Source organism: Salvelinus alpinus, chromosome 16, assembly GCF_045679555.1.
Source record: "Salvelinus alpinus chromosome 16, SLU_Salpinus.1, whole genome shotgun sequence".
Classification (NCBI taxonomy): Eukaryota; Metazoa; Chordata; class Actinopteri; order Salmoniformes; family Salmonidae; genus Salvelinus; species Salvelinus alpinus.
The window spans coordinates 5331385-5347936 of NC_092101.1; the positions used below are offsets into that span (position 1 = coordinate 5331385).

General features: G+C 44.9%; 1 protein-coding gene across 1 annotated transcript in view; it reads left to right on the plus strand.

Moving 5' to 3' along the window:
• The first annotated feature begins 11463 nt into the window (after nt 1–11463).
• LOC139540679 (nuclear receptor subfamily 5 group A member 2-like) overlaps nt 11464–16552 on the plus strand; it is a 110925-nt gene continuing 105836 nt past the window's right edge. The window contains exon 1 of the mRNA XM_071344531.1: nt 11464–11731. Coding sequence (XP_071200632.1) covers nt 11665–11731 — 67 coding nt within the window. The 5' untranslated portion in view covers nt 11464–11664. The remainder of the gene's footprint in view (nt 11732–16552) is intronic.

The following is a 16552-nucleotide window of genomic DNA, read 5'->3' on the forward strand; positions in this document are numbered from 1 at the left end:
CTCCCAGGCTGAGAGAGACCGCCGGATGAGGGAGCGATGCTGTCTATATTGCGGCAAACCGGGCCATTTCCTCTCCACGTGTCCCGGGCTCCAAGGAAAACGCACTCTCCCGTGCAGGCCTGGGAGGACGGTAACGGGAAACATAACCTCCTCTCATCCATCCAACTCCCGCCTGCTCATTCCAGTTACCCTTTCCTGGGACAACCACGAGCTTCCCCTTCAAGCCTTGGTAGACTCTGGAGCCGCAGGTAACTTCATGGATGGTGTCTGGGCGAAGGAGAATGGCGTTCCCTCTGTACCTCTAAGTGACCCCATAAGGGTTACTACGTTGGATGGAAGCCCTTTGGGATCTGGACTTGTCACTCGTGTCACTACCCCCTTGCGTCTTTCAGTTTCCCAACACCAGGAAGTGATGAACTTTCATCTGACCTCGTGTTCCGAGTTCCCTCTCGTCCTTGGATACCCCTGGCTTCACAGCCATAACCCTCACATCGACTGGTCTGTGGGCACTATCAAGCAGTGGGGTCCTACGTGCCAAGCCACTTGTATCTTCCCAAGTTCCCCGAGTTCCCCTCCCGAGTCTCTAGAATCCATCGACCTGTCCCGAGTTCCCGAGTGTTACCATGACCTCAAACCGGTATTTAGCAAACAGAGGGCCACCAAACTACCACCCCATAGACCTTACGATTGCCCCATCGACCTGTTTCCGGGCACCTGCCCCCCCAGGGGTCGGATCTTTTCCCTATCTCCTCCCGAACGAGCTGCTATGGATACCTACATCAAGGACGCTCTGGCAGCAGGCCTCATGCGTCCATCCACCTCGCCGGCGGGAGCAGGGTTTTTCTTTGTGGCCAAAAAAGACGGGGGATTACGTCCTTGCATCGACTACCGGGGACTTAATGCCATAACCGTCCGTAACCGCTACCCGCTACCCCTTATGGCCACAGCCTTTGAGCTGCTCCAGGAAGCAGTGGTCTTCACTAAGCTTGACCTGCGGAACGCATACCATCTTGTGCGGATCAAACCCGGTGACGAGTGGAAGACCGCTTTCAACACGCCTACTGGTCACTACGAATACTTGGTGATGCCCTTCGGCCTGACCAACGCCCCGGCTGTGTTCCAAGCGCTCATAAACGATGTGCTTAGGGATATGCTTAACATTTTCGTGTTTGTTTACTTGGATGACATCCTCATCTTTTCGAGCTCCCTTCAAGAACACACTAAGCATGTCAGACAAGTGCTCAAACGCCTCCTAGACAGCCATTTGTACGTTAAGCCGGAAAAGTGTGAATTCCATTCCTCTCGAGTACAGTTCCTGGGATTTGTAGTGGAACCCGGTCGAGTCCAGATGGACCCCAAGAAGGTAGGGGCGGTAGCAGATTGGCCCACCCCCAAGTCCGTTAAGGAAGTTCAGCGTTTCCTGGGCTTCACTAACTTCTACCGTAAGTTCATCAAGAACTTCAGCTCGGTGGCAGCCCCTCTCTTAGCTTTAACCAAGGGTGGCAACACAAGGTTTCTGTGGGGAAGAGAAGCTGAGACGGCCTTCCAAGGACTCAAGCAGCGCATCCTCTCTGCTCCCATCCTGACACTACCGACGGCGGATGAACCTTTTGTGGTGGAGGTAGACGCATCAGAGGTTGGTGTTGGAGCTGTCCTGTCTCAGAGGGGTGAAGACAAGAGGCTTCATCCTTGCGCCTTCTTCTCTCACCGGCTTACCCCGGCCGAGAGGAATTACGATGTGGGGGATCGTGAACTCCTAGCGGTTAAGATGGCATTGAAGGAATGGAGACACTGGCTCGAGGGGGCTTCTCAACCGTTTCAAGTGCTTACGGACCACAAAAATCTGGAGTATATCCAGCAGGCGAAGCGGTTGAACTCCAGACAAGCTCGATGGTCTCTTTTCTTCAGCCGATTCCAGTTTATTCTCACCTATAGACCCGGGTCGAAGAATCTCAAACCGGATGCCTTGTCACGAGTCTACTCTCCTGCCATTCGAGAAGATACTGACATGACTGTTCTTCCTGCCGCTAAGATCGTGGCTCCGATCTCGTGGCAAGTGGAGGATACCGTGAAACAAGCTCAAGCCATCGAACCGGGCCCTGGAGGAGGTCCTGCTAATCGGTTGTTTGTTCCCAAGGCAGCAAGGTCCCAAGTCCTTCTGTGGGGGCACTCCTCTCGCCTCACCTGTCACCCGGGCGTAGGTCGCACCTTGGAGTTCATCCAGCGTAAGTTCTGGTGGCCCACCATAAAAGAAGACGTTGCCACTTTCGTCAAGGCCTGTTCCGTGTGCTGCCAGGGCAAATCTTCTCACCTCCGCCCTCAAGGACTCCTTCACCCTTTATCTATTCCCCACCGACCCTGGTCCCATATCTCGCTGGACTTTATTACTGGCCTTCCTCCGTCCCATGGTAATACTACGATCCTAGTCATCATCGACAGGTTTTCTAAGGCGGCCAGGTTTGTTCCCTTGACCAAATTACCTTCTGTCAAGGAAACAGCTGAGTTGGTGATTAACCATGTGTTCCGAGTCTTTGGCATCCCGCAAGATATGGTTTCCGACAGAGGTCCCCAGTTCGCCTCAAGGTTTTGGAAGGCCTTCTGCCAACTCATAGGGGCCACGGCCAGTTTATCTTCAGGGTACCATCCGGAGTCCAACGGCCAAACTGAGAGGATGAATCAGGAGCTGGAAACCACCCTCAGATGTATGGTTTCCAACAACCCATCCACATGGTCATCCTTCATTGTTTGGGCTGAGTACGCGCACAACACCTTGTGCTCCTCCTCCACTGGTATATCCCCGCACGAGTGTCAGTTTGGCTATGCTCCTCTATTGTTCCCGGACCAGGAGGCAGAAGTCAGAGTGCCTTCAGCCTCGAGGTTCATCAGACGCTGTCGGCTTACGTGGAAGAAGGCCCGTCTTAATCTTCTGCGTTCCTCACAGCAGTACCAACGACAAGCCAACAGACGTCGCCGTCCCGGTCCTACCCTGTACCCCGGCCAGAGAGTATGGCTCTCAACAAAAAACTTACCGCTACGGGTGGAGTCTCGCAAGCTGTCCCAGAGATTCATCGGACCCTTTAAGATTGCCAGGAGAGTCAATCCCGTTACTTTTCGCCTGCACTTACCCAGATCCCTTAAAATCAATCCCACATTTCACATTTCTTTATTAAAACCTGTTGTTTTTTCTCCCCTTATTCCGGCAGGCAGACCTCCCCCTCCGCCCCGTGTCATCGGAGGCCAGTCGGCTTATACCGTCCACCGGATACTGGACTCCCGCCGGGTGCAGCGGTCCTGGCAGTATCTGGTGGACTGGGAAGGCTACGGTCCCGAGGAGCGCTCCTGGGTTCCTGCCAAGGACATACTGGACCCTGACCTCATTCGTCAGTTCAGGGCCCTCCACCCTGAGAAGGCTGGTAGGAACGTCAGGAGCCGTTCCTAGGAGGGGGATTCTGTCAGGTTTTGGCCAGGACTGTTCTGTTTTTTTGTCACTAGATGTCCCCATTGCACCTTTTTTGTACCTTTTGTTTTTCCCTTGCTCTAATTATTGTTTGCACCTGTATGTCGTTCCCTTGTTAGTATTTAATCCCGGTGTGTTCCTCAGTTCCTTGCTCAGTGTTTGTATGTTAGCACCCAGCCCCAGCCCAAGCCTTGTTGTGAACATATATTTTTCTCTTGTTGGATTTTCCAGAGGTTCTCTGGTTTTGTTCTTTTGTATTTTGGATTAGTCTTTTGAGGTTTGTTTTTCCCTTGCTGTTTTTACCACTTTGTGGATTTTCTTTGTATTTTGGAAGATATCTATTTTTTATTAAACCACCATCTCTAGTACTGCTGTGTCTGCCTCATCTTCTGGGTTCTGCCGATTTAGTGACTGTTTCTCGCACCGGGTCCTGACAACCTCGACCTAGCATTTGGTTTTGAAGTATTGAAACCAAACCATATGATTTGAACCATATGATATGAACAAAATTATTTTAATAAACATGAAAAGGTGACATATTAAACAGCATATAAACACTCTAAATAGGTCAGGAGCCAGACAGGGAGCTTAAGAAGGAACGGAAATGAATTATTTCGGTAGGGAGGGAGTCGGGGACATTAAGAGCTCACCATTTAAACACCATTTCGTTGTATTAAATCATTATAGTCTATAAATTGCGCATATAGGCTGTGACTTACTTAGAATTAAAAACAAATTAAACAAAAAATGCCTTATTAGGCTCAGTCTACAGTGCCTTTGAATTGATTTTTAGAAACACCAGTTTGGCCAGAATCTGTTGCTTCAGGCTCATGCGATGGTGCCTGGAGAGAGTATATATCGCTCTGCGCTTGCAGAGCGACTGGGGATGCTAAACACCCTTTTGGCCACTTGCCAGGCTAGGCAGGGATGCATTTCTTTTTATATAGGTAGGCCTAAAGGTTTTTATGCAAAATAACCTACTCAAAATGGAAAGCTCCTTGAAAGTTGGAATACGCCATGCCTATTCGGCTAAAATCAATGATGGCCTATTGTATAGATAATAGAACAAAAATGAAGGAAACTTTTAAGAGATCAGATTTTTAGTTCATAAATACTTTGCTACAATGACATACTTAACAAACTACCCACCCCATTCCTTTCTTTTATCATGTGCATGTAGTAAGTACCCCATCATGCTGTCAGGATATGTGTATTTTCAGATTCCACAATGACTCTTTAGTTGCGGATATTACATCACCACACTCCCTCTCATGCTCTTGGTCCTCATCTTTGTAAGTCACCTTGATTTTGCACCTGCATCCTCTGAGCTCATGAAGTGAGTGCTACTGGTGCGCTATTGGAGGGAAATTGGAGCGAGCAAGAAGGCTGACTCTGATCGGGTCTCCGGGACCAGAGCGGACTCCTGGGGGAGGACAGTCCACTTCCAACGGTGCAAAGTTGTTTGCCAGGCAAAGTGGATCCTGAAAGGCAGGAAAGAACCACCCAGGTGGAGGCTCCCTCTGGCCCTTTCGCCTAAGCACCTCGGCCCAGTCTCTATGGTGAAGTGGAATTGAACAAGCCACCTGCTCCAAGATGTGGGACAGATCGACTTCGCCCAACTCTCCACCACCCTGGGCGAGACAGATGTTCGGCGCCAAGATATGTTTAGCCTGGGCTCTAGCTACGGTACATTGGTGAACTCGTCAATGAGGCTCTCCTACTTCAGCTCATCAGATAGCCTGCGAACTTCCTTCTGCAGCAGCCCGATATCGTCCATCATACGGTCACACCAAAGTCTCTTTTTACAGACATACCCGTTCCGTATGTGCTCGGTCTTCCACTCTGTCCCTCTGGTTAGTTAACATTTCACAGCAGTAGCAATGGACAGTCAATGGTTGGCCATTGATATCCATTGCATAGCTGTTGGTAGCCATAATGCTAAAAACAAAGCAGGCTAGCCACAGCTAGCAGTGCCAGCTTAAAGTTTAAAACATCCAGTAAGGTGGTGAGCTAAAAACAGGCTAAAAAAACAAACAAAAAATATTATTGCATCAGTCCATACCTGTACAGGCCGTCGGTCGATACACATAAATCAATTATAAAATAGCCTATAAATATAAGGGCACAAGGCGAGACCCAAATGCAGACACAGGAGGCAGATGGTAGAGCTCCGATATTTACTATAACAAAGGGAGTAGGCAAAGGCAGGTCGGGGACAGGCGAGAGTTCATAAACCGGGTCAGAGTCCAAACAGTACCAGGCGATAGGCAGTCTCGAGGTCAGGCCATGCATGGGTCAGAAACCAGATCCGAGTCCAAAAACAGTACAAGGGGATAGGCAGGCTGGTAGTCAGAACAGGCGGAGTGGTCAGGCAGGCGGGTTCGGAGTCGGGACAGGCAAGGGTCGAAACCAGGAGGACTAGAAGCAAACAGAGACTGGGAAAAATAGGTGCAAGGAAAACCGCTGGTTGACTTGGCAAACGAGACAAACTGGCACAGAGAGACAGGAAACACAGGGATAAATATACTGGGGATAATAAGCAACACCTGGAGGGGGTGGAGACAATCACAAGGACAGGTGAACCAAATCAGGGTGTGACAATAAATGAAGACAAAATAGCTCACAGACGAGCTCTATTACTCGCTCTATTACTCACTCCAAACACAACTTACTACACGTCTTCCCAGAATGCTCTGTGTGTGTGTGTGTGTGTGTGTGTGTGTGTGTGTGTGTGTGTGTGTGTGTGTGTGTGTGTGTGTGTGTGTGTGTGTGTGTGTGTGTGTGTGTGCGTGCGCGTGTGCGTGCGTGTGTGCAGGCTTTCCTGCATTTGAGCATGTGCATGCAGACGTGTGTGTTTCTGAGCGTCTGCATTTGCATGTCTGCGTGTGTGTGTTCTCCTGAATTCGAGCGTATGCATGCAGACGTGTGTTTGTGTGTGTAAGTGTCTGCTTGCTTGAGTGTGTGTGTGACGTAAATCTTCTAGATAAGTAAAGCGCTCTTACTGTGTTAGCTCTTCTGGCGTTATCAGCAGACGTCCACTTATGACAGTCAGGACACGGAGAGAGGGGTCAGTTGTACCAGCGGCGATTTAAGCAACTTCGGGTCACAGGGAGCCTTTCTTCAGTCAATAGACCAGCCTTTGTTTGGCCACTTGTCCCACAAGGGTTTATCTCTTGACCTTCAATGTAAACGTCACGTTGTTGACAGACTTAACATCTCGCCTGGTCAGAAACGACTGATTTTACAGCCACTCTTACCACAATGAATGCAGGTGACAATAGAATGGAGAATGGACCTCCTATAGGACAAGAGTGATTTTAAATAGAATCAATGTTTATAACTGCTAATCAGATGTGTTGTGTAAAACGAGCAAGAGTTGGGTATATGTTTAGTATGTTATATCTTGGGTATATTGAAGACAATGTTTGTATTGTAAGAACAGGTTATCAATTGAGTTGCCTTGTTAAAGGATGGTTAAAGACGCACTCCAGCTATTCTTGAACTTCTCCTGTTGAAAAACAATATCCAAAGTAAAAATACAGTAATGTACACATTATATTATTTTAACCGCCGTGATTGGGGGTCCCATAGGGTGGCACACAATTGGCCCAGCGTTGTCCGGGTTAGGGTTTGGCAGGTAAGGCCATCATTGTAACTAACATTTTATTCTTAACTAGTTAAATAAAGGTTACATTTTTTTTAAATGTAATAAAACATTACACATTTTTTTGTTAAAAAAAGTTTTTGGATCAAAACTGTGTTTTTTAGACACACGTGCAAACTTCATGGAGTAGGCCATTCAAGGAGTTGGTCTGATGGTGCCCTCTGATGTCATCGACCAACTCCATTTTCACCTTATTTAACACCTGATTTACTTCACAAAAGACACTACTCAATAGGTTGTCCACGTAAGTATTGACACAGCACAAGTGGGGGGGGGTGGGTCTTTCCTCTTTTCTTTTCTATTGCTCCTTTATTGTTCCTCAAGCAAGGGTGGAGGACGATGACCTCATGGATTCCCGTCAGACCAACACCTTGGATGCCCTACTCCTTGAAGTTTGCAGTCGTGTCTAAAAAAAAACACAATTTTCTCAACAACACGTTTTTTCTTAACCCTTTTGTGTGTACTGTATTTACACTTGGGATATCGCTTTTCAGCTGTAAAAGTCACCTGAGGACGTCTTTAACAAAAGGCACATCTTAATAGGTGGTCCAAGTAAGTCATGACATTGCACAAGTGGGGGGGGGGGGCTTTCCTCTTTTGTTATCTATTGCTCTTCTATCATTCCTCAAGCAAAGGGGGAGGCCGATGGTATAATAATATAATAATCACTATTTCCCATCAGCTCAACTCCTTGAATGCCCTACTCCTTGAAGTTTGCAGTTGTGTCTAAAAAAACACTATTTTGCTCAAAATATATATATTTTTACTATGTATTTAGTGTGTGTACTTTACTGTATTTATACAACAGGAAAATGTCAACATTTACTGGAGGAGGACGTCTTTAAATAAAAAATAAGAATAAACTTGAATAAACACCTACTGACCTCATCAAGAGGATCTCATGTCTTGGCCTAACAGCCAACATGTTGGGTTGACAGTTGCAAGGCTGGGGTTCAAGCCCCGGTCAGGACTACCCCCTGACTTCACTACAATACGTTGTCCACTCACCTCCTGATACAGTATTTACAACTGAGAACGACACAATGGATGCCGATCTTGGACTGTATTTTTGGAAGCAACTGAATGTTTATATTGTCCAGCGGATGAAGAGAACGAGCGGAGTGATCTGGTTTCCTGGATATGAGGCGCTAGGAGCAGTTGATTAGTCTTTAATGATGCTGGGCAATGTGTTGTTGGACTGAGCTCAGGACATTATAATGAGTTCCTTATCAGATCGGGAAGGTCAATGGAACCTGCTTCAGGGTTTGGTGTAAACACGTGTTGCCCCCTGCCAGATAGGAAAGTAATGTGTCCCAAGAGAAAGTTTGGGTTTTTCATCCCCTTCCTTCATTTGTATCTGGAATAATTTCGGAGCCCAGAGACAAATGTTGCATTGCCTAGCTAGCTACTTGGTCTGATGCGGGGGGTGAAGCTGTTGACAGGAACAGCAGATAAGTCTCTAACCCTCTCAAAGTCTATGCCAAAGCTCGCACCCCAGCCCCTCCCCTTTCCGAAAAGTCCATCTGTGTTTTCAGTCCTTCATGCTTAAAATCACCTCCTCGACATCAAGCAAGATGTCGAATTCATGATTTTGACAAAAGTGACACTAATCAAATGAATTGGAGGATTCTCCCCCTTTCATAGTTCAGCAAGTATCGCCGACAGACATTAACACTATCTGGGTCGTTCCACGAATAGACTACATTTTGGGTAGTGTAACTTGGTACAACAACAAAGAAAATGTACGATTCATTTCACCACATGTTTACATTCTGTCACAAAGAGCACTTTTAACTTAATAAAACCATGTTTGCCCGTCTCAACAAAAAAAGTGCTGATAGTAAGTGCCAATAAAGTGCCATTTAATTAACAGGGTTGACTGTAACAGGGTTGAGGTTTTCATCTTAAATCAGCCATAAATCCCCTTGTGACAGAGGGAATGGAAGCTTGGTAATAGTAACAAGGTGGGGCAATTGAATGCAAGTTCCCAAAAAATTGTTTTGGTTGTTTGAACATTTCTAGCCCTATGGGTAACAGGGTAACAGGGCTGAAGAGTTATGCTCAACGTGCACAGTTTTCAACCACAAAACACCAGAAAATGGCCAAAAAGAGTCAAAACCAGCTCACCTGCTTTTACACTGCGATTTGACTATTGTATGTTCAATATTTATTTTGAAGAAATGACTTCAAAAGGAATAGTTTCATATTAAAATGAGAGTTCAGTTCATGTAACAGGGTTGACCTTGAAATGAGGGACAGGCGTAAATGTATCACTAAATCACATGAAATGAATAATCATCTCCAGAAATGACTTTGTCAAAGAAAGAACATAACTAGGGCATTACAATGCTGGTGAAAAATGTGGAAAATGTTGGGGTTAAGTGGGTTAAAATATTCTTAGAAAAACATAGATTTGGCACTTTAGCCAGTCTATATTCATATAACAATATTAGATTTAATGAATGTTCCATGAGGTCTAATTTAAAGGGCACTTCATTTAATATAACAGGCTTTCGCTCACTGTACATAATCCAAAACAACACTGGAGGCTACTTCGAAACTGTAACCAATAACTCAGAAATATATAAATGCATATCCCCATGAAACTGATTGAGATCAAATGTTTGTTATGCAGATGCTGCATGGATGTTTCACTGGTAAACTTGAAGAATTATCATTCAAGATTGACAGTGAGAAATGTGAAGGGAGGTTCTTTACGAGTAAGGCAGAGACTGTGCGTAAAGTAGAGAATCCTGCACAGAAGCTTAGGGGTGGAGAAAAGGCAGCCTCTGCCTGAAAAAAAGAAATTGGTAGGCATTACAAAAACAAACTTTAGTTTTCAGGTCATCCCATATAGTCTCTTGTGACAAACTGATGACCTGATACACCAGCCCACCAGGGCCAAATGGGCCAGTCCACTAAACTATTTTGGGCCGGTGTGAAATGGGACAGCAGACCATTAGCCAAATGATGATAATTCTGCACACACTGTAATTTGTATATTCAAAATACAAAACACTTTTCTATAACATTTTCTATGGCGGTTCACCATTTCGTGGCCCTCTTTCACCCTGCATTGGTATCACCCTGCAATGATAAATGAACAAAATATAAATGTATATGGAAACATTAACAATTGCAAAGCATGCTGAGTATTATTCTAATGAGCTCTGACCCGGGGGAAAAAAGTATTATAATAATACCTAGTGTGCTTTGCAGATCATTTAGTAACTTACAGTAAGTGCATTCAACTAAGGTAGATTAACAACAACGTATCACAGTCGTAGCAAGTAAAACGTTTCTGTAACCGTTACTGATTTTTATAAAAAAAACATTTCAAAATTCAAGTATTTGGTAGATTATTTGATATTTTGATCTTTATTGCATTTTGTCATTGTGTTTTGTAATTATAACTTGTCATTTTTTGCCCATCCCTGCCTGTGTGTAGTTTCAATCAAACCATAGATTTTGACTAGTGGTGTGCGCTGTTGAGTTATGGCCACACTTTATAAAATGGGTTGTTTGGTTGATCCAACTGCTTTGTTGCAGGTATTGGGTCACTTAGTAGAGTGGTTTTCTTTAAAAAGAGCTGTTGACGCTGGGTTATTAAGATATGACCCAGCGGGTTAAATCAGAAAACTGGACGCGTAGTTTAGTAGGTGCGACCTTTGTTAGAAGGAGTTGTGTTTCATCTTTCATTCAGAGACAACTCAAGCCACATTCATGAAAGGGCCGATATCCTATCTTGAAATACAATTTGAGTGCCCAACTCTCGCTTTGACATCAATGCATGGATTGCATTAAAGTTGAAGTTACACAGAGACTAGGCATGATAAGGAAGGGTGATTTTAGTGTAAAAGAGCCAAACTTCTGAACACAGACGTAAAACTCTAATGTGGAGAGGAATTAGTTCAAAGTTTGTCTCTCTCTCTCTCTCTCTCTCTCTCACACACACGTTAATCATTCCAGCAAAGATCTGCCAGTGACCCCATATCTGTGTCACTTTATAACCGGCCCTTATCAACCACCTGACCACCCCAGGACCAATCCCAGCCCAGCAGTTTGAATACTGTTGATTAGTACTTCAGAGATAGGATGCCGCTCTAGTTTAACGCCTGTCACTACATGGATTGGGTGGGTGGGGGGGGCAGGCTATTTGTGTGTGCGTATAAGGGGGATGTTTGAAAGTGGGGAGGGAGAGAGAGAAGGAGGGAGGGAGGGAGGGAGGGTGGGAGAGTGGGAGGGAGAGAGAGTGGGAGGGAGAGAGAGAGGGAGGATGGGAGGGAGAGAGAGAGGGAGGGAGAGAGAGCGAGAGGGAGGGAGGGAGGTTCACCAGGGCGAGTTCACTTGACTTCAGAGCAAGTGGACACTAACTTAAAAAAAATATTTTTAACCCCTAAAGTCTCAGCCCTCTTCATTGCTCTGATTGTCCCAATTTATTCTCACAGAATGAACGAGGTTAAGAGTGTCGATCGCTGTTGTTAGAAGTTAGATCAATCCAGAAAAGTGTTTTCTCTCTGGAGCTGTGGATTGAGACGCTGGCATGTCTTCTTCCAGCCCTGAGAGTGAGAGCGACCAGTGCAACTCTACAGAGGACCTGACTGGTGCAGGTGAGTAGGGACTAATGTGTTGTAACATGGCTCTGTGTACAGTGTATGGTGCAGTGTGCCATGTTTCAAGTGGCCCCTCTACACCTAATTTCTTTATTAGACTCCTGCACTCTGCACCTATTTTGATGTTTCCATGAATTCAGTGTTAACTTGTTTATTTTCTCTATTGACCTTTTGATTGTCCATTTCGATTTGCGTTGTTGAATAACAGCCATGGCATTTTCCCTCTTATGTTAGGCTTATATACAATGTACTGTTCTTTTTTTGGTACAAAAACACGATGCAAATGTTCACACAATGTAATGCTATGTTTTTACATGCATAAAATAGTAATTTGTGTTAAAGATAAGGAATGTCAATTTCAGGAACTGAATTTAACAGATGTTGCAAATGAGGTAACTTCAACGCGTGGTCTCGATTGCAACAGGTCGAGGCATCATCATTGATAGGCTAAAAGCTTGCATATGTTTCAGGAAAATATCAGAGAAGATGATGAGCTTTTCAACACTGCTTCGTTTTCAAAGTTTAGTAGATTTTAAAAGTAAATAATTGGTGCATTCTAATCGGAACATAACAGGCAAACGCATTCCCACAATCTGACTGAAACGTGTTGCCCAACACTTTACAGTCGAAGTGTTATATGAGGCTATTGTGTTTTACAACTTTGCTCTGACATTTTGATGTGCTTGTAGACGTACAAGTGTACGGTTTAAATGTTAATTCTCTAGATAAAATAATTGCAGAGTAGCCTTATGCTCGGAAATGATCAATACTTTAAATGATATGGTCATTTGGGGGTATTATCAACCGTAAAATACTCTGAAACGTTTTACTGCAGCTTACTGTAAATTAATGGTGCAATGTGGGAAAATGTTGTGGGCGGGGAAATAATTGCTGTATTTCGAATAGTACTGTAATTCCACCCCACATAATACAGTACCATTCTGTATCTTTGCAGTGCCAAAAACCTTTTGACCACTAGCGGGTGCATGGTATTGTTGTTTCTGGCTCATTAACATACCAATTTACCAATTTAACTCCTATATGCTTATAGTGCCCCATCAATTTGTATAGGGGACAGATTGGAGTGGCAGCAAGACTTGAACCTTAAATGGTTGAGCAGTTTGCCATGTCCTTGTGTTCTATTTTACCATGTAGATGCTGCCAGCTTGGAAGCCTTTGTTAAGGCCTCTAGAAGTGCAAGTGATATAAAACATCAAATATACATTAACATACTGTAATGTGTGAACACTTTACCTAGAAGCCAACCTGCTTGCACCAATCCTTTGTAATTACAGTAAAATACTATGAAATTCATCTATTCATTAATTCATTTAGATTACGGTAGCATTTCTTTTTTAAATTATAATCCAGTCAATGTTATGGTATTGTACTGTGTCATTACACAGTACTTGCTTTGATACCGTATTTATATTACAGTAGGTGTACTGTAATATGAAATACAGAATGTTGCTTGCCATCAAGCTGCCTGTAAGCTTCTGTCAAATTCATAGTAAACCCCCTTTACACCGCATGAACAATGCATGAATGAGAAATTCAACAAAATTCATGTTATTTAGAATGATAAAACACCATAATTGCAACAATTATTAGTAGTATTGCCTATTTGATAGTTTGGAAATAATTATTAAATTGTAGTTTATGTAAGAAAAGAGAATTACATTTGAATTAAAAGATTATGTCTAATGAAATCAGTGTGTGTGTGTGTGTGTGTGTGTGTGTGTGTGTGTGTGTGTGTGTGTGTGTGTGTGTGTGTGTGTGTGTGTGTGTGTGTGTGTGTGTGTGTGTGTGTGTGTGTGTGTGTGTTAAGGCAGTTATTTACAATTTAAAATATTACATTACATTTCATAACACTTTACCCAATACATTTAGTGTGTTCCCTTAGGCCACTACTCCACTATCACATATTTACAATACAACATCCATGTGTACATATGTGTAGAGTGCATGTGTCTCTTCACAGTCCCCGCTGTTCCATAAGGTGTATTTTAAATCTTATTCTACTGCTTGCATCAGTTACCTGATGTGAAAGCCGATACCATGACGGCCCTCAAGGAACTTCACTGGACTCCACGCAAACTAGAAACCATATATATATATATATATCCGTAGGCTGCATTTATTGTAGCTGGGGATTTAAAAAAAGCTAATTTGAGAACAAGGCTGCCTAAATTCTATCAGCATATTGATTGTAGCACTCGTGCTGGCAATACACTGGATCACTGCTACTCTAACTTCCGGGATGCATACAAGGCCCTCCCCTGCCCGGGCAAATCTGACCATGACTCCATTTTGCTCCTCCCGTCCTATAGGCAGAAAGTCAAACAGGATGTACCCGTGACAAGAACTATTCAACGCTGGTCTGACCAATCGGAATCAATTAAATTCAAGATTGTTTTGATCACGCGAACTGGAACATGTTCCGCGGAACCTCAGAGAATAATATCGATTTATATGCTGATTAGGTGAGTGAGTGGCTATTAAAACGTACCCTAACCAGAAACCGTGGACAGATGGCGACATTTGCACAAAACTGAGAGCGCGTACCACCGCATTTAACCATGGAAAGATGACTGGGAATATGGCCGAATACAGACAGTGTAGTTATTCCCTCTGCAAGGCAATCAAACAAGCGAAATGTCGGTATAGGGACAAAGTGGAGTCGCAATTCAACGGCTCAGACACGAGACGTATGTGGCAGGGTCTACAGGCATTCACGGACTACAAAAGGTCTTCCACGTCACGGACACCGAGGTCTTCCTTCCGGAAAAACTAAACACCTTCTCTGCCCACTTTCAGGATAATACGGTGCCACCGACACGGCCCGCTACCAAGGACTGCAGGCTCTCCCTCTCCTTCTCTGTGGCCGACGTGTGTAAGACATTTAAACTTGTTAACCCTCGCAAGGCTGCCGGCCCAGACAACATCCCTAGGCGCGTCTAGCATGCGCAGACCAGCTGACTGGTGTGTTTACGAACATATTCAATCTCTCCCTATCCCAGTCTACTGTCCCCACATACTTCGAGATGGCCACTTTGTTCCATTGTTCCTGTACCCTGGAAGGCAAAGGTAACAGAACTAAATGACTATTTCCCCGTAGCACTCACTTCTGTCATCATGAAGTGCTTTGAGAGACAAGTCAAGGATCATACCACCTCCACCTTACCTGCCACCCTAGACCCACTTCAATTTGCATACCGCCCCAATAGGTCCACAGACAATGCAATCGCCATCACACTGCCCTATCCCATCTGGACAAGAGGAATACCTATGTAAGAATGCTGTTCATTGACTACAGTTCAGCATTCAACACCATAGTACCCTCCAAGCTCATCATTAAGCTTGAGGCCCTGGGTCTCAACCCCGCCCTGTGCAATTGGGTCCTGGACTTCCTGACAGGCCGCCCCCAGGTGGTGAAGGTAGGAAACAACATCTCCACTTCGGTGATCTTCAACACTAGGGCCCCACAAGGGTGCGTGCTCAGCCCCCTCCTGTACTCCCTGTTCACCCATGACTGCGTGGCCATGTAGACCTCCAACTCAATCCTCAAGTTTGCAGACGACACAACAGTAGTAGGCTTGATCACCAACAATGACGAGACAGCCTATAGGGAGTAGGTGACGGCACTCGGAGTGTGGTGTCAGGAAAACAATCTCTCACTCAACGTCAACAAAACAAAACAAAACGTTCCACCTTCTCCACTGCTGTCCCGTCGATGTGGATAGGGGGGTGCTCCATCTGCTGTTTCCTGAAGTCCACGATCATCTCCTTTTAAGTCCCGCGGCGTACATATCACAGACAAACTGAAATGGTCCACCCACACAGACAGTGTGGTGAAGAAGCCGCAACAGCGTCTCTTCAACCTAAGGAGGCTGAAGAAATTTGGCTTGTCACCTAAAACACTCACAAACTTTTACAGATGCACAATTGAGAGCATCCTGTCGGGCTGTATCACCGGCTGGTACGGAAACTGCACCGCCCACAACCGCAGGACACTCCAGAGGGTGGAGCGGTCTGCACAATGCATCACCGGGGGCAAACTACCTGCCCTCCAGGACACCTGCAGCACCCGTTGTCCCAGGAAGGCCAAAAAGATCATCAAGGACAACAACCACCCGAGCCACTGCTGTTCACCCCGCTACCATCCAGAAGGTGAGGTCAGTACAGGTGCATAAAAGCTGGGAACTAGATACTGAAAAACAGATTCTATCTCAAAGGCCATCAGACTGTTAAATAGCCATCACTAGCACAGAGAGGCAGCTGCCTACATACAAACTTGAAATCATTGGCCACTTTAATAAATAGATCACTAGTCACTTTAATTATGCCACTTTAATAATGTTTACATATCTTGCATTACTCATCCCATATGTATATACTGTATTTATAACATCTATTGCATCTTGCCTATGCCGCTCAGTCATCACTCGTCCATATATTTATATGTACTCTACCGTTCGAAAGTTTGTGGTCACTTAGAAATGTCCTTGTTTTTGAAAGAAAAGCACATTTTTTGTCCATTAAAATAACATTAAATTGATCAGAAATACAGTGCAGACATTGTTAAGTTGTAAATGACTATTGTAGCTGGATGCCTCACAAGTCCTCAACTGGCAGCTTCATTAAATAGTACCCGCAAAACACCAGTCTCAATGTCAACAGTGAAGAGGCAACTCCGGGATGCTGGCCTTTTAGACACTCTAATGTCCTCTTGCTCAGTTGTGCACCGGGGACTCCGACTCCTCTTTCTATTCTGGTTAGAGCCAGTTTGCGCTGTTCTGTGAAAGGAGTAGTACACAG